The sequence below is a fragment of the Canis lupus genome, chromosome 4 (assembly GCF_011100685.1).
Source record: "Canis lupus familiaris isolate Mischka breed German Shepherd chromosome 4, alternate assembly UU_Cfam_GSD_1.0, whole genome shotgun sequence".
Lineage (NCBI taxonomy): Eukaryota > Metazoa > Chordata > Mammalia > Carnivora > Canidae > Canis > Canis lupus.
This window is the reverse complement of record NC_049225.1, coordinates 73277620-73296084: the sequence shown is the minus strand read 5'-3', so window position 1 is coordinate 73296084 and position 18465 is coordinate 73277620. Positions and strand designations below refer to the sequence as shown.

The 18465-nt window shown below is 45.2% G+C and overlaps 1 protein-coding gene across 1 annotated transcript in view; it reads left to right on the top strand.

The window, feature by feature from the left end:
- Positions 1-18465, top strand: part of SKP2 (S-phase kinase associated protein 2) — a 33576-nt gene that overhangs the window by 565 nt on the left and 14546 nt on the right. The window contains exons 2-6 of the mRNA XM_038535323.1: positions 192-463; positions 11754-11865; positions 14592-14735; positions 16475-16609; positions 18126-18224. Coding sequence (XP_038391251.1) covers positions 192-463; positions 11754-11865; positions 14592-14735; positions 16475-16609; positions 18126-18224 — 762 coding nt within the window. The remainder of the gene's footprint in view (positions 1-191; positions 464-11753; positions 11866-14591; positions 14736-16474; positions 16610-18125; positions 18225-18465) is intronic.

Sequence of the window (18465 nt, the reverse complement as noted above, 5' to 3'; positions counted from 1 at the left end):
AAAAAGCCTTTTTGATTTGTTCGGTTATTTTCTTTTTTTCCTTCTTGGAAACTCGCCGCCGGCACTTTAAAAAAAAATGCAATTCTTAAAGTTTTCTGCATTGCATAACTTAGAGTTTCATGTAGGCCTATCTTTGAATTATTTACGGGTGTGTTTTTGAAAGAAACCGGGGCTGTTGTGCATTTCTGCAGGAAACACCTCCAGGAGATTCCAGACCAGAGTAGCAACGTTACCACCAGCTTCACGTGGGGATGGGATTCTAGTAAGACTTCTGAACTGCTGTCGGGCATGGGGGTCTCTGCTCTGGAGAAGGAGGAGGTGGACAGTGAGAATATCCCCCAGGAACTGCTCTCAAATCTGGGCCACCCTCAGAGCCCGCCCCGAAAACGGCTGAAAAGCAAGGGGAATGACAAGGACTTTGTCATAGTCCGCAGGCCTAAGCTAAATCGAGACAGCTTTCCAGGTAAGGTATGAGGGTAAAACTGTCGGTCACTTAAGAAGTGGACTGAACTATTTATTGCTAATCTTTGTTAAGCGATCTTTAGGATGGCACGCTTTTAAAATTGCCTACTTCTGAAGTCGATTTCCAAAGCAATGGGACAACCCTTTGTCACTGAAATCTACAGGAATCTTGGTAGGTATATATTTTCCAGGTGCACAATTGACTTTTAACCCATGTGAAATTTTAACCCAGAAGATCTTCCTGCCTCCTTCCCTTTGAAGGGAATCTGCGTGTTCAAAGGCCAGCTCAGTGCCATTGTTAAATGGGAACATAAGCAATAATCTTGTAGGATTTTTGTTATTTATATTCCGTTGCTCTGTAGCTTCAGTTGAGTTTGTTGCCATAATTGCTTTAGTTATTTGTCAAAGGACTACTAACGTGAATGTTAAACTAGGAGTAGGGCCTTATATCCCTCGGACCTCCCAAGTGGGATTTTTCTGGTTTGATCTGTCTCCATTACTGCCCACATTATCTGTTCAGTCACCCAGCCAGAAACCTGAGGGCCAGTCCCTTCCCACCATCTTCCAGCCCCCAACCAATCATTGAATGTTTCCCTCTTGTCTCCTAGATGTTTTTCATACTCTCATTATCTCTTGCCTGAATATTGGCATGGACTCATAATTCCAGTCTTATCCTCCCCTGATCCATCCCCAGAGCTAGAGTGAACTGACTCAGATGTAGAACTCACCATATCATTTCCCCAGGCTTCTCAGACATGTCATTGAGTATCTCCCAGAGTGGATCAGAATCCGAAGAGTACAAAAGCCATAGGGTAAACACAGTGCAATGACTTAGGGTTATCAGTTTTTCTTGCCAGTAAGTCATTTAAAACATTAATCCAGCAAATATTTGCTGAGCACATGCTATGTGGGAGGCATCGTTCTATGTGTTGGGGATAAGGCAGGGAACAAAACATAAGCATTCCTGCTCTCATGAAGCTTCTGTTTGAGAGGGGGGATGCAATAAACATAATAAATGTGGTGTATAATATGTTAAGAAGGTGGTAAATACTGTGGCCAAAAACAAGTAGAGAACAAGCCAAGAGGGATTGGAAGTCCTGGGGTTGGAAGATGGTTTACAACTTTAAACCTCACTAAGAGATATTAAGGGATAGCCTCACTTAGACACAAGCTTTTTAAGCAAAAGCATACAGGAGGTGTGAGGAATGTGCCACGCAAATATCTTGGAGAAGAGGGCTCTAAGCAGAGGACAAAGGCAGTGCAAAGACCCTGGTGCAAAAACATGTCATGTTTGCTCAAGGAAGAAGGAAGCCATATGCAGACTGAGCAAAAGGGAGAGCAGTGGGAGATAGGGCTAGAGGTGGTGTTGAGCAGATTTGTGATGTCATCTGTTAAAAGGACACACTGATGTGTATGGATTAAACTATAGGGGGGTCACGCATAGAAGCTTAGAGATTTGTTAAAAGGATGGATTCTGACATTAGAGTTGACAGAATCAGGAGGCTATTGAAGTCGTCTGTAGAGGAGGCGATCGGACCCTAAACAGGAATTGGGTGGGTGATAGGGGAAGAATAAGAGGCAGATTAAAAGAAATTAAGATGAAGTCTTGCAGAGCCACGGTAATAAGTATATTCCTCAGTTCTCCCACCAGACTTTCTTTGAAGAAGGGTTGGTTGGTTGCTTTAAAAAAAAAAAACAAAACTATTGTTTCTGGGTTTTGACTTTTTCACTGGAAAAGAGAACCGGCAGGTTATGATCTGGAAATCTATATCAGGAGAGGGGGTGAATTAATTAGGCAATAAAGGATTGTGGTGAAGTCAGATGGATCTGACGTTACATCCTAATTATGCTGTTTACCAGCCATGGGAAGTTATATGAACTCTCTGTGTCTTCGTTTCTCTTGTGAAATGGAATAATAATACCCACTTCATGGGTTGGTGTGAAGATTAAGTTAAAAAATGCACATGAAGCTCTTAGTATGCTGTGTGCTCATAACACAATAAATAAACCTAGTTAATTTGGTCAACAAAATTTCTGACACACATTTGGGAAGCTACTTCACTTTTTCTTTTGTCTTTAATCCAGTTAGCCTGACCTTGTTAGTGTAGTTTTTTTTTTTTTTTTTTTCTTCAGAACTTAATGTTAGGAGATCCCTGGGTGGCTCAGCGGTTTAGCGCTGCCTTCAGCCCAGGGTGTGATCCTGGAGACCCGGGATCGAGTCCCACATTGGGCTCCCTACATGGAGCCTGCTTCTCCCTTTGCCTGTGTCTCTGCCTCTCTCTCTCTGTATGTCTCTCATGAATAAATAAATAAAATCTTAAAAAAAAAAAAAAGAATTTAATGTTATTTTTAGTATCTACAGTACAGCACTAGCCATTTGCTGCTTGACCAGCCAAATGTGGTGAAAGAAACTTTCTGCTAAGAGGGGCAGGTTTTAAGTAATTTGTCTTATGCTGGTTGCTTTTCAGTGTTGAACGTGATTCCTCTGTCCTTCCATAGTTGTACACAGAGAGAGATGTATAAATAAAAAAAAAAAATCATTTTTTAGGTAAAGCACTACGGAAGATGGAGGGATAGTTGTTGGTTTGCAGGAAGTTAGGAGTCAAGTTGGGCCCACAGCAAAAGATGGTGGCAACCGATGAGTAGTTAAGGGAATCAGTGCCTTAGGAGGCCAGAGGAAGGGAACCCCTTTTGCCAAATTGAGCCAGGTGAGGCTTCCCAGGTGCAGAAGGATTTCCAAGGTGATTACCAGTGGACATAGACAATCTTCCTCCTCCTATTTAGCAAAAGTGGAGGCTCTGAGGAAAGAGAAAGATCTGGAAATGGTCCAGTCAAGGAGTCTAGACTGTGTGTGTGTGTGTGTGTGTGTGTGTGTGTGTGTGTGTATCTGAAGTGGGAAGAGAAACAAGTTTTATGTTTGTTGCTACCCTAGAGAGAGGCAGAGAAGGAAGCTAATAGGATACATAGTATGTGCATGAAATTATACACAGTATGGATTGGTTCATCGGGGCAGAGCTGAAGAGGTGGGTTCACTGATGCAGGATGAGGACAGCTGGCGCAGAGAATTCCCAGTGGGCCTCCAGGAGCCTAGGCCTACATGTATCTGGATCATCATTCCAGGGAGTCTTGTCTGCAGTTGTCAGGACAGGTGGCTGACAGCTCTGCCAGGATTAGGGTAGCAAAGGCCACACCTGCTTTATGCAGCGATCTGATGACAGTGGCGCTAGGCTGAGAGTTTTTCCTGATTCTTCACTCAGCAGCCTCCCTGCAGGCCCCAAGCCAGACACACACATCTGGTGACTAAATCCTCATCATCTTTTCATTTTGGAAGATAAAAACTGTGGCAGAGCCTTATCAGGACAGGTCTGTTGGGCCCTCGGGGGTGAGTGTATGCAAGGAGTTGGAAGTAAGTGACCCATTAGTGAGGTTAATAATAGACACAAAGAGGACAATTGCATTCTATTCCTGATCATTAAATGCCTGTCCTGGTCCCTTTTCTTCCCACCCCCCACAAACAGGATGGCCATGAAAACACTATTGAACTAATTTGTTGATTAGCTTTTCCATGGCTGTTACACTGCTTGACATTCCAGATCCTGCAGTGGTTCTCAGACTCGAGAGTCTTAAAGTATAGTGTCTGCTGATACCCCAGAGGAATTTGTTCAAAGTGCAAAATTCCTGAGATTCTGATTTAAGAAGTCCTGTCTTGAGCCTGAGAATCTGCTTTTTAACGTCCGCAGGCAAACATTTTTCCTCCAATTTTTTTTCTTAACCAGTAATAAATGTATTTTAGGTTGCAGACCTGGGTGTGTGCCTGAAACAGAAATTTCACAAAACTATATTTCCCCTAAGATACTTCCTATCCTGTTCCATTCCATTCTTATCAAACAGTGCTGCTCAAACTAAATTGATTTCATGACTCACCAGTGAATCTTAGCCTGTAGTTCCCAAAGCTCAGCTCTGTAAAAGCCATATTTATGGGGCCCTTTGAAGCGTCTTTTCTCTGTCCTGTAGCTTCCTTTCATTTATTCATTCAACAAGTGTTTATTGAGCGTTGTAGAGATTAGGAATACGGCAGTGACCATATCAGACAAAAGACCTTGCTCTCCGATCACATATAGAGCATGTGTATTATACCTTATTCTCTAAATCACAATTTCCATGGTTTCTCTACTGCTGTTCCCACATTTCAGGGTTGAGCAAGTCTCTTACACAAAGACTGAAGGGGTCCATTGAGGACTCTGTTTTTGTCTTGCTGTGGTTTGCTTTTTTAAAAGTTTTGCCCACTTAGCCAAAACAAAACCCAAAAATACCAAGTTAGTATGGTCTAGTGTTTTTATGATTTGTGGGCAGAGGAAGGAAAACTCATCCCAGCAAAGCAGAACGTTCGTGGTTTCCCAGAAAGGAAGCATAGATTGTTAATACTTGAAACAAGCTAGCACGAGCAAACATAGAGCCCCCCACCCTTCAGCATGAAAAACAGTAAGTGTGAGCAGCAGTGCCTGCTTATTCTTCACGCATGATTTGTTTATCCATGATTAAGGAGAGGAGCAGTTTTAAGAGTCAAGGAGTTTTGCTTATGATTAAGATTTGGAATTTTAACTTGAATCTGAGTGTAGGTGATGTTCCAAGCAGTAAATAAGTAAGATGAGTCCCTGGATCGCAAAGATCTCCCGCATAGAAAACTCTCCACTAAGCCACTCTCCCCAGAGGAGTTTGAGGCCTAGGCAGCAGTGAGGTTACAGACGTGGACAGCTGGGATTGCACGTGAGGGGAGAAGTGGAAGTGACAGTGGCCAAGGATGACGACTAGCAGGTTTGTGAATCTGGCCAGTGTTCACCCTGTTCACGGCCCCAAAGACTGTTTAACTGCCTTCGTGTAGTTGAAGAGCAGCTGCTGTGGGCTTGAATAATTGTTTCCTTTGCTGTGAGGGGCCGGTGTGCAGCCTTGGAGAGTTTAGAAGAGGGGAGTGGAGGAAAGATGGCTCTGGACACTCCCATCCACTCAGGCAAACAGACCAGACCACAGAGTAGTCAGGAATCCAGGAAACAGATGGTTGATGTTTTGAGAATTAAATATGGCAAGTAAAATTAGATTAAGCATATCATAAGCCTGGATGCCAGCCACTGGAGCTGGAAGACAGATTTCTGCTCCATCTGCTTGGACAGCAGCCAATCTCAGGCTCAGGCCCTGCCAGTCAGTGTCCTGTGGTCCACTAAGGGAGCCCCGGGCACTTGGCTGCCAGCTGAGGCCAGGCATTGTCTCCGCCGTTGGTACCCAGCCTCCTGGATGGCTCTCAGCGTCTTTGTTTTACTCTCTCTCCCTGCCTGCCCTCCCTCGCCCTAATTTGAGTTCTTTTTCCGTAGCAAGCCAGGTGTAGTTCTTACCTTCCCTGACCTTGGGGAACGTCAGGTACTCAGAACAGGGGAGAGCGTAGAATGTTAGAGCCTCCTGGGGTCGGAAGGGCATCATTTGGAGTCAGACCTAGGGTTGAGTCCCCACCCTGCCACTTACCGGTTGTGAGACCTTGTCTCTTTTGTCACAGTCGCATCTCCTTCTGAAGCCCCTCCCCCACGTCAAAGACTACTCTGTACTGACCCCCGGGGACATGACCTTTGTGCCCTGGGCTTTGGTCTTCAGCCTCACGCCCTGGACACCCAACGGTGCCATGTCATTGCCTTGCGGGTACAGTGCCCTCCGCTACCCGGCCAGCCTTCAGACATCCACTCTTGCGTCTTTGTACCTGCACCTCGGCGCGTGGGGCTTTGGCGTGCTCATAGAGCAGCCCCAACTTTGCCTCCTGGCTCTGCCACCTAATAGTTGATACCAGCTTGGTGAGACCAGTTTCCTCATCGGTGAAATGGCATCCTGCTGAATATACAGGGTTGCTGCATGTAGAGTCAGTGTGCTTGAATAAATGCTTGAGACTTTTTAGGGTTTTCAGTAAACGGCAGTTTTTATTTTTTTTTAATTTTTTTAAAGATTTTATTTATTTATTCATGAGAGAGAGAGAGAAAGAGAGAGGCAGAGACACAGGCAGAGACACAGGCAGAGGGAGAAGCAGGCTCCACGCAGAGAGCCCGACGTGGGACTCAATCCCGGGACTCCAGGATCACGCCCTGGGCTGAAGGCAGGTGTTTAACCGCTGAGCCACCCAGGGATCCCCAAATGGCAGTTTTTAAATGTTAGGTTATGTATTTGTTTATTAGTTTGTTTCCAGGTGAGGCTGCTGGGCAGGGACTGTGGCTTACACCCAGCTCCCAGCACTAGCGCATTAATTAGGCACCCAGGAATGTGTGTTGAAGTGGAACTGTAGGCCAGCCTTATCATTCTGCAAATGAGGAAGCTGGCTGGTTCAAAGAGGCAGCAATCTTGACTGTCTATAGAATAAAGCCAGCATTCTTCTCTTGGGTGTCAGTCATTCCTTTGTGAAATATCAGTTGAGCATTTTCTGATACTCGTTGCCAGGCTCTCCCCTAGGCACTGGGTGTGTAAGAGTTACAGGTTAGCAAAGGTTGACCAGTCACACAAATACAAAATTAGCACATTGGCAGATTGCATGAAGGGAAAGTAAAAGGTATACTAGATCTAGCCCTATACTGATGCCTGTGGGCCGGGTATTGTGCTGTGTGCTGGGTATGCAGATCTGGATCTGGGGGCTGCAGTGGTCGGGGAAAACTCCTCTGAGGGGGTGACATTTAAGCTGAGATCTGAAGGATGAACCAGTAGGAGTTGGGACGGATGAAGATGGAAGTCGTAATACAAGGCGCTCCTCATTCTCGTGTTACCTGACTGGCGTGGCTTCCGTGCCTGGCTTCGGTGCCTGGCTTCGGTGTCTTCTGCAAACCTCTGCCTTCATCGCTGGGACTAGTTTTCCTCCTAGCATTTTAATTACCTAGCTCATCTATCTATCTATCTTTCTTTCTTTCTTTCTTTCTTTCTTTCTTTCTTTCTTTCTTTCTTTCTTTCTTTCTTTCAAGATTTTATTCATTTATTCATGAGAGACAGACACACACAGAGAGAGAGAGAGAGGCAGAGACACAGGCAGAGGGAGAAGCAGGCCCCATGTAGGGAGCCTGACGTGGGACTTGATCCCGGGTCTCCAGGATCAGGCCCTGGACCGAAGGCAGACGCCAAAGCATTGAGCACCCAGAGATCCCCCTTGTTCTCATTGTTTCTGATGCCTAATGTGTGCCCAACAAAATAAGCACAAGGTGCGTTAATTCATTTCTCCAGCCCTGCCCTTCACTACAAGCGTCCCTAATTTCTTTTCCCACCATTTTGAGTGGACACATGGCCCCCCGTCCATAGTCCCTTGAAGCTGAGCACTCTTTTAAATACCGAAGACTTAGGCAGCCCGGGTGGCTCAGCGGTTTAGTGCTGCCTTCAGCCCAGGGCCTGATCCTGGGGACCCAGGATCGAGTCCCACATCGGGCTCCCTTCATGGAGCCTGTTTCTCCCTCTGCCTGTGTCTCTGCCTCTCTATCTCTCTCTCTCTGTCTCTCATGAATGAATAAAAAAATCTTTAAAAAAAAAAAATACTGAAGGCTTTCTCCTGCATGCATATGGGACTGCCTGACACCTCTCTCTGGGCAGGCATGTGGGGAGTTAACATTCCTGCCCTGCTCCCTGATGTCCTCACCCAGTGACTGACAGTTGTTGGTGGGTTAATACCCCACCACCCGTGCCCTTAGCTGGGACAGCTCTGAGGCAGGTGCTGTGGCGTCTCCTGAAGTCCTCAGCAGACTTGAACTCTACTTGGTCATGGTGATAACCTGCTTATTCAAATACCCCAAGTCAGCTTCCTTCCCTTCCATGTCTCTTCACTCTCCCATACTTCCTGGGATTACTTACCCAATAAACTATTTGAATTCAAGTCCTCTGGATCTGCTTCTGGAGATCCTAAACTTAGAGTGCTCTTTGGGGCTCTTGGGAAGTCACACTACATAGCCCTTGTCCCAACCCTGTTAAAACCTAGTGTGTTTTCAAAGAGGTGAAGATTCCAAGCAGCACTGAAAAGAAGAGATCCCCACAAAAGGCGAAGGCGCAGATTTAATGACGAGAGGAGAGAAATAGAGTGAAGAAGGAGAAGGGAAGTTTGACTCTGCTGCTTGGTCTCTTCCCTTACATTGTTTAGTCTTCACAGGGAAAAACTTGGCAAAATAAATCCCTTTATTCCCATTCTCTGCAGATAAGAAACCGAGCCCGAGGAATTGGGTGACTTGCCCAAGCTTCACAGCCTTGGGGCACCCGCAGCCATCGAAGCTGTGGCTGTTTCCCGCAGTTCTCACTGGGAGAGGCCAAGCACCTGGTGTCCCGATGGGCTTATGGATCATAGTGCAGTCTCAGCATACTAGACTCAAAATAACTGTGTCATCTTTTGCCAAATCAAATGCTAGAATCTGATCTACAGGGGCAAGAGGCAGCAGAGGTCAGGGAGTTAAGAATTAATGGAAGGAAAACTCAAGAAAAACATATCTATCAACTTTTTCCCAGTTTGGGAAGCAGGGCAGGAGCCCTGTTTGAGAACCTCTGTCCTCCACGCTGACCTTGGAGGAGCCTTGTTGTGGTGATGGAGGGTTGTTGCCACACTGACATGCTTCAGGGTCGTCTCTGGCTGCCTCCCCAGCTCCTGGTCCAGGGTCAGCATGGGGGATCTGCCTTCACCTGTTTACCCCTGGTTTCAGGGCTACAGTGATTCATTTTGTCCTCCAGAGAGCAGGGCATTCATTGAGCAGCTGTGTATCTCCTCATTTTTCAATAGAGGCCATTTCTTCCAGGAGGCTTCCCTGATCACTGCTTTACCATCGAACCCTGCACAACACCGCACCATGAACCCTCTTGCAGCCCATTATGATACTTTACTGAAACATCCTGTTTGTGTCTCAGACTCTGAGCTGGCCACCCCTTATTCATCTTTGTAGAACAGACACCTGCATATACTACATGTTCAATAAAAACATGCATGGATGAACGTATCAGACATTGTGCTAGTTCCTGGAAATACAAAGATTATTAATAGAAAAATCATATTTTTGTTCTCAAGAACTCAGGGCCCCAGCAAAGGCAGAGGCTAAACAGATGAGTAAGTCAATAATACAACTGTGGTTTAAAAAAAGGTGACCTACTCTTGGTGATGTCATGGGAAGCCTTCCATAGGCACTGGGGCTTTAACAGCAACTTGATTTTAAATTAATAGCAGTGAGGGGCAGGCACAGTGTGTACAGGGCCATTGAGATGTGGCACAGAATGACTCATTCTGAGAATTACAAGTAGGTCCAAATGGCTGGAACATATTTCTAGATAATGAACCTAGAAAAGTGAGTGGGGGCCCTGCCATGGAAGCTTTGAATTTCATGCCAAGTACTTTGGACTTCAGGCTGCATGTTTGGGGAGCACTCCTGAAAGGTTCTGATTGAGGGAAGGACATGATTGTTTTAGAAAGATTGCCCAAGAGTACCACCCAGAGGCAGCAAGTGCTACGTTTTTCACCCTCCTCAAGGCTTTTCTCCATCATGTTCTCCACAGAGCCTGGTTCAGTGTACCTGTGCAGCGAATACTGACTCAAGCTTTTAGCTGGGAAGGGACAGTGTGTTATAATCAGGGTTCCCCAGAGACGTAGAACAAGTAGGAGACATAGGGAGATTTATTCCAAGGAATTGGCTCACATAGTTATGGAAGCTGAAAAGTCCCAAGGTCCACAGTCCAAAGGCCTGGGAACCAGGAGAGCAGATGGTTAAGTACCAGTCCAGTTCTGAAGGCAGGAGGAGATCCACGTCCAGCTCAAAGGCAGGGAAAAAGCCAGTTCTCCCTTCATCTGCCTTTAGTTCCCATCGGGCCTTGGAGAAGGGAATTTGCATTTCTCAGTGGACAGACTCACACGTTCATCTTCTGCAGTAACCCAGACACACCTAGAATAGTGTCGAGACAGATCTCTGGGTACCCCTCGACCCAGTGAGGTTGACACGTAAAGTGAACCATCACAGAGGGGAGAGGCTAGCATTAGGCTTGTTGTATAAGTGCAATTGGAGGCAGAGGGTGGGAAGGCGAGTTACTGAACTAGTCTAAGTACTTACTCTTCTTATCCTAGGGCCATCGTCCTATTATCCTGCTCTTGTGGGTTATTCTGTGTATGTTCATATGTGAGAATTCTATTTGGAAATTGCTTTTATAAGACAAAAAAAATCCTGATCTTAATTTCCCCCACCAGTTTTTTATTTTTAACACAGCAGCCCAAACAGTTCTTTTAGAACTTTCTATGTTCAGAACCCTCTAGTGGTTCTGCGTGACATTCAGAGTCAAAGCCGAAGTCCTCATCATGATGTACAAGGTCCTGCGTGACCCGGCCCCTCTTGCTTCTCTACCTCATCTTCTGTCACCTCCTGCTCGCTCTTTTTCTACGCTGACCTTGCTGTTCCTCAAAACAGACATGCTGTTCCCTGTATCTAGAACAGACTGCGGGTACTCACAGGGCTGGCTCCCTCACTTTCTCAAGACTTTGCTTGGAGATCACTCTCAGTAAGGCCTTCCTTGACCGCTGTGTTGAGATTTGGAACACTGGCCCCCTTACTTCCTATCCTCTCCTTTACCCTGCTCAGTTTTTCTGCATGGCACTATTCAGTTTTTACATATCATGTAATTTACTTATGTGTTTTTTTATATGTGATCTTCCTGCCACTAGACTGTAAGCTCCACGAAGCTAAAGTGCTTTGTCTGATTTCCTGCTCTCCCCCCAACACCCAAAGTGCCTCCTGGCAGCATAGTAAGTAGAGAGGTACATGAAAGCTCCCATTGGGAATTGCACTTGTTAGGCCAGGCCAATTGACTTGAGTGCTTTCTGTAAATCTGAAAGAAAAAGGAGGCTTCATTTGCCTTTTAGATAAGGTCACTACAGGGTAAATCACCCCCCAATCCACTTCTGAGAGAAACGAGGCATTTCCCAGCCACTAGAGGTATCCTACCTTAGACACTGTTGTGTGTATGCTACTTGAGGGGGTGGGGACTTGCTCTGGACCACCCATTAACATAGTGTCTGCCTAAGGGTGGTCGGCTGGTGCTGAAGGCAAAACGATTGGAAGAGTGTTCTTGGTTTTGTCTCTTCTCCTTTGCTGGGAAAGTGCTGTGCTGACTGCAGATGAAAAGAGAAACAATGGTGGGATGAGTCATTCAATTAGTGTTACATTCCCCTTCCAATATTGTGTATCCTTGATGTGCATGAAAAGACTCAGTAGACTTGATCGGGTAAAAGAACGACGATGAGAAAACACATTTATGTTTTCCCTCCCTTAAAGGTGTTTCCTGGGACTCACTTCCAGATGAGCTGCTCTTAGGAATCTTTTCCTGTCTGTGCCTCCCTGAACTCCTGAAGGTCTCCAGTGTTTGTAAGAGGTGGTATCACCTAGCGTAAGTATTTTTCACCTCTCTTGGCATTTGTGGGTTTGTTTTTTTTTTTTAAGATTTTGTTTATTCATGAGAGACACAGAGAGAGAGAGAGAGAGAGAGGCAGAGACACAGGCAGAGGGAAAAGCAGGCTCCATGCAGGGAGCCCGACGTGCAACTGGATCCTGGGTCTCCAGGATCACGCCCTGGGCAGAAGGTGGCGCTAAACCGCTGAGCCACCCGGGCTGCCCTCTTTTGGCATTTGCGTGGGAGAAGGGGAAGGTTATGTATGTATTCATGTGAACCTAGTGAAACTAAACACCAAGAAAAATGTAGTAGCACAGAGCAGACTAGGTGTCTTCGTATTTTTATTAACCATCAATGTCGTCATTTCAGGTGGAAGGGAGGAGGCCCCTGGAGGTATAAACTTACCCACTTCTGCCAACTTCTTTTTTCTGTATTTCTGTGCTTATTGGATGCTGACTCTGGACCAGGCAATGGAGCACTAGAAGTGGAGGGCTACAGGGCTGCATAAAGGCCTGGCCACTCCTCACACCAGTCCTCACACATGGGGTCGGGGCAGGGAGCATGGTGGGGAGCACAGGCAGGCCCCAGTATTTGAGCCCATTGTGAACCATTCTCTGCCACTTAATGCTCTATGTGACCTGGGGACGTACTTGACACTTCTGAGCCTCCATCCACCCGTATATACCGTGAAGATCATAGTACCTTCCAGACAGGGCAGTTTAAGGGTGAAATAGGAAGATGCTGGCTGGCTCGTGGAAGCGTGCGGCACATGGCAGGTTGGGGGCACCGCTTTCAGGTTTGCACAGTGAGCTGCATATGCAACGTCTCAGTGTGCTGGAAGGCAGTAACAGGCTAGCAGGGATGGGGTTGGGGGGAAGACTTTGTTTTTCATTTTGAACTTTTTTCCCTCTGTACCACTTGTCATCTTCCAGCCCACCACTAGCCATCCTTTGTGCTTACAGGCATGTGTCTCTCGTCTCCCTCCATGTATCTAGGGCTCTCACTGAGAGGGCAAGAGCTCCTTCCCCTCCCCATTCAGGGCTGTGTGGGCCATAAGACACCGCAGGCATTTGCAGGAGTGGGCTCTTTGCTGAGAAGAGCCCTGGGGAGGTATGCACACACGGAGCGGTGGTTGCGCTGATCCCGCCCCCAGTGACCCCATAGTGATTTTCTCTTTCAGCCAGTCGTCCTCCTTGCGCAGAGTCTGTTAATGTTCATCTCAGTTGTCATACAAGTAATAGCCGGCATCTATGAAGCCCTGCCTTCTTGATAATAGAGGTCACACCACACATTGACCGTTTCTTTATGCAGAGTTCTTTCAAAGCCCTGCCAGTTGTCTGCTTATTTCAAGCAGTATCAAAAAATAAAATTCTCGTAGGCATTTAAAATGTTCCCTCTGTGCTTGATCTCATGTTTTCTTTTTTTTGTTAAGTTGAATTAATCTGTGGCTGTTAAAGGTCCCTTAGTGTCCTGTTTAATACCTTTGAGGACTTCATTTTTGCTTTACAAACACTGTCTAAAATCTAAGCAATATTTTTCCTTTTTCCTTGCACAGTAGTTCATACATACACATATATTTCTATGCATGTATATACATTTGTTTTCAAGCTTAAAGGGTATAATAGCTGAACTCCTTTGTAGGGTTCATTTTTCCTAATAGATATTTGATAGTGCTATTTCTTAATGAAGTATAGTTGACCCTTGAACAACCTGGTGCCTGGATTAGGGGGCACCTGCTCAGTTGAAAATCCACTTAGGACTTTTGACTCCCCAAAAACTTAACTACTAACAGATTACTGTTTACTGGAAGCCTAAGCCAAAACATAAGCAATTAACCCAGATCTTGTATATGTATTTTATACTCTTATTTTTACAGTAAAGTAAGTTAGGGAGAAGAAAATGTTATTAAGAAAATCATAAGGAGGGGATCCCTGGGTGGCTCAGCGGTTTGGCGCCTGCCTTTGGCAGGATCAGGGCGTGATCCTGGGGTCCCAAGATCGAGTCCCACATCAGGCTCCTGGCATGGAGCCTGCTTCTCTCTCCTCCTGTGTCTCTGCCTCTCTCTCTCTCTCTCTCTCTCTCTCTCTCTCTCTGTGTCTATCATAATAAGTAAATCAATCTTTAAAAAAAAAATCATAAGGAGTTAAAAGTTCATTTACAGTACTGTAAAAAATCTGCATATAAGTGAACCTGCTCAGTTCAAACCCATATGCAAAGGTCAGCTGTGGTGCTACCTTTCCTCCTTTTTGTTCTATTTACATGGTATTTAGGGTAATTGTGGTAACTAATTTATGCTTAACAAAAATAGCCAGTGGGATCATTTAGACCATTTGAATCTACCTACCTATTCAGTAATCAATTCAATGATTTGAGCAATCATTTTCAAAATTATTAAATTGTGTTGAACACTAAAGTTTTATTATGTAATTCCAGATCATTACATTGTAATGATAGCATTGAACCCACCTGAAGGAAATACAAATATGTGTGTGTGTGTGTATATACACACATGTATAGCTAAAGATGGAAGCTTATCCGTGATAGAGCAAGAAATACACAGTTGTGTCTTAAAAATACCATAGCTAGTTGTCTAGTCAACTCAAAACCAAAGCTTCCTTCGGAATTTGGTTCAGGGCTATTTAATGACCGTATCTTCCTTGTTGAGTGGTGGGGCCTTCCAGGATCTAGTGCCCCCAACTTACTGAGGACTTCCTGTTTTCCAGGTTTGACGAGTCTCTGTGGCAGACCTTAGACCTCACAGGTAGAAACCTGCACCCAGATGTGATTGGCCGGTTGCTGTCTCGAGGAGTAGTTGCCTTCCGCTGCCCACGATCATTTATGGATCAACCATTGGTTGAACATTTCAGGTAAAAAAAAAAAAAAAAAAAAGCCAGAAAAGACTTTCTAAGTCTTCAGGTAGAAACAGATCAAAGAGAAGCCCAGTGGCTCAGCAGTTTAGTGCTGCCTTTAGCCCAGGGCGTGATCCTGGAGACCTGGGATTGAGTCCCACGTTGGGCTGCCTGCATGGAGCCTGCTTCTCCCTCTGCCTGTGTCTCTGCCTCTCTCTCTCTCTCTCTCTCTGTGTCTCTCATCAATAAATAAATAAAATTTTTTAAAAAAGAAAGAAAGAAGAAAAGAAAGAAAAGAAAAGAAGAAAAGAAAAGAAAAGATCAAAACTTTTTTTCCCTGTAACCACCCTTACGGCCTGTGACAAGCCTGTGCAGTGGAATGTTAATTACATATTTTCCTGTGTGGTCTTTGTGTTGAAACAAGGCACAGCTTTCAGTGACACCATTCCCACTTTAAATCAGGGTTACTCTTGGACTCTTCCAGGGGGTAAGGGATGCACATTTTGCTTCTCAGGTGGGGTCCTCAGAGGATGGGCATCATGAGTCCCCTGAGGCAGAAGCCAGGTGGAGCACTCACCAGCAGATGCAAGGCAGCCCGCCTAGGTCTTTCCACACTGCCCATATCTGATAAAGACAAAGTGTGAGGAGTCTTCTCAGATTTCACGTAGCTCTGGGTAGCTAATCCTATGGTGGACAAATTTGCAGCCCGAGCGAGAATGCCCTCTTTTTGTTTATTTTGTGGAATATTTTGAAAAACTACTTCCCTGTTACTGATAGTTTTGCAATATGGTTTAGAGCCATCTCAAGCTGGAGTGGAATAACTAGATACTGAACAGAAAAATAAGCTAAAAACAGCAGACTTAAGGGCAAAACATGCATCCTGGGTCTTTCCCCTTCCTGCCATGGTCATATGGCAGCACTTCTCTTCCCCTAGTGGTTATCCTTCTCTTGTGGCTGTTCCTTCTGGGTCCCCTTCATGTGTGCTCTTTCCTCTGCTATTCTGGGGTCTGTCCCTGCTCCCTGGCTGCCTTCTCTTGATCCATACCCAGGCATTGGACATGCTATCTTATACAAACACAGATGTGCCGGAACTTTCAAATCCTCTCCCCTAGCTCAACACTCTCTTTCAAACTCCTAGGTCCAGTTACCTAGAAACTTCCGTACCTGCGTTTCCTTCAGGTACCTCAATATTAGCTTGCTCTTCCACTGTCTTTCTGTTTTAGTAATTTTTTCACTGGCCTTCGCCAAGAGGATTCATAGGCATAATCTTCTTGTCACCTACATTCAGCTCATTCTCCTGATGCCCACTAATTAGTTTCCTAAGTGGGACCATATCGGCAGTACCATCTTGACTTGGCAGAGATCCTCCTGAATTTTATTTATATATTTGAGAGCGAGAGGCACATGCATGAGGAAGTGCAAGTCATTGGGGGGCGGGGTTGGCAGAGGCAGAGGGGGGAGTTGTAGGACTTGATCCCAGGACCCTGAGATTGTGACCTTAGCTGAAGGCAGACTCTTAAATGACTGAGCCATCCAGGTACCCCCTGAAATCCTTCTGAATTTTAAAATGATTGAGGGGAGGGAGTTACCTAGTAGCAATTTATTGTAAGACTAAAACTATAGTACTATTTGAAATGTGTATTTAGGGTCATGTTTATGATTGGCTGCTGATCTGGGGAGGAGTGGGGATTGGATTTGATCTGGAGGTACTTGTGGGAGCCACCTCACAGAGCCTCTCTTTTCCCTCCTCTGTTCAGCTCTTTCCGTGTGCAGCACATGGATCTGTCCAACTCTGTAATTGATGTGTCTACCCTCCATGGCATTCTGTCCCAGTGCTCCAAGTTGCAGAATCTAAGCCTGGAAGGCCTACAGCTGTCAGACCCCATTGTCAAGTAAGTGGCTCTCAGGGGCATGTGACGAAGGCAGTTGTTTTTATGTCAGTTAACTTTGTTTCCTCAATGTGACTGGGGTGCCCTTCTGTTCATATCCAGATGGACTCAGAACATAACCGTGGGGTGCCCCAGCTTCTGTCATACTTTGCAGGACTCATCCAGGCAACCCAAGTTTGCATGCTAACTATATGCCAAGCCTTATGCTACGTTCTAGACATACAAGGATGGTGAATAAAGGCCTGGTCCCTGCCTCTCTCGTGGGGAGACATAATGACAGTGTGTTTGTTACATGCTTTGGTGAATCAGTGGTATCCCACAGAGAGACCTAATTAAATTGAAGGAGGGCAGCCTTCTCATAGGAAGTGACTCTTAAGTTGAGTATTGAAGATATTCAGGTTGGAGATTTCCACATGATGAGGTAAAGAAGCTGTCTAGGTAAAGCTGCCTGTGTGGTTCTCAACTCTGTAGTAGTTAGGAACTGCTAGAGCATATGGTACAGTGAGGAGATGCCAGGAGGTGTGGAGCAGGTCATAATGGGCCCCTGCCATGCTGTAAGAGGTCCAGACTCCGTGGTAGGCTCTGAAGAGGGAAACATGATAAAGAGAGTGGTCCTGAGAATGGAAGCACTAATGTCAGGGTTGAAAATTAGAAAGACAATGTACTTACTGGGTGCCTTTGAGTGTTAATCAGATGTAGAAAAAAACTAGACTAGTTATGATGCTGTTGTGTTCATTCAGGTGAGAAATGGTGAAACCTGATGTAAAAAAAAAAAAAACCATCATCATCATCATGATAACTACCAACATTTATTGAGCACTTACTATGTCCCAAATACTAAGTTCTTCAAAGGTAATCACATTAATTCTCACAGCAACCCAGGATGTAAGTTCTTATTGTTCCCTTTTTATGGATATGGAAACTGAGGCACAAAGAGGCTGAAATAACTTATCCAAGATCACACAGTTAGGAGGTGACAAAACCAGGAGTTGAACTTGGCAATAGAGTAGGATTCCAGAACTCTCACTCTTAATCACGGAGTTCCTTCCACCAACACAGGCATTTGGGAATGGAGAGGAGAGGGCAAATTTGAGCGATGTTTCATTGGAAGAACCTGGAGACTTGACAAGTAGAAGTGTGCCTAGAAGCTAATTCTAATTATGGGTGAAAGAGAAAGAATGTTTATTCCCGCACTCTTTTTTAATTTAAAAACTACATTGCTAGGTCTTGCTTGTGTGTTTAACTCTGTGCCAGGCACTATGCTGAGGAGCTCTTTATCACAGTATATAATTTAATCTTAACAACCCTACCAAGAAGGTACTGATTCTGCCGTTGCACAGATGAGTAAACTGAGGCAAAGCATCCCACTTGGTGTCATACAGAGAGTGAAACATGAACTGAAACTCACCTGTGGTTCGCAGGCTGTGGGCTTACCTACCTACTCCTCTAGCCTGCTTTCCTCAGAATGCTTAGGAATTGAACAACCGTGTCTTCCTCTGACATTTTTCTCTTTTTCCAGTAATCTTGCACAAAACTCAAATTTAGTGCGACTAAATCTTTCTGGGTGTTCTGGATTCTCCGAGTCTGCCCTGAAGACCTTGCTGAGCAGCTGTTCCAGGTGGGAAAGATTTGAGACTTGATTATAGAACTGTTTTTGCAAATCCACAACTGTCCCCCACATGAGTGAGGAATCGGATCTATTTCTTGAGCTATTCCTAACTCGGAGCTCTTGGTGATACGCGGTGTCCTTTACCCTTTAAACTTTCTGTTCAAACTGTTTGCAGAGGATACTTAGGTAGTGATCCCCCCCCCCTTTTCTTTATTATTAAAATAAGGAAAACTTAGTAATGTGTTTATCA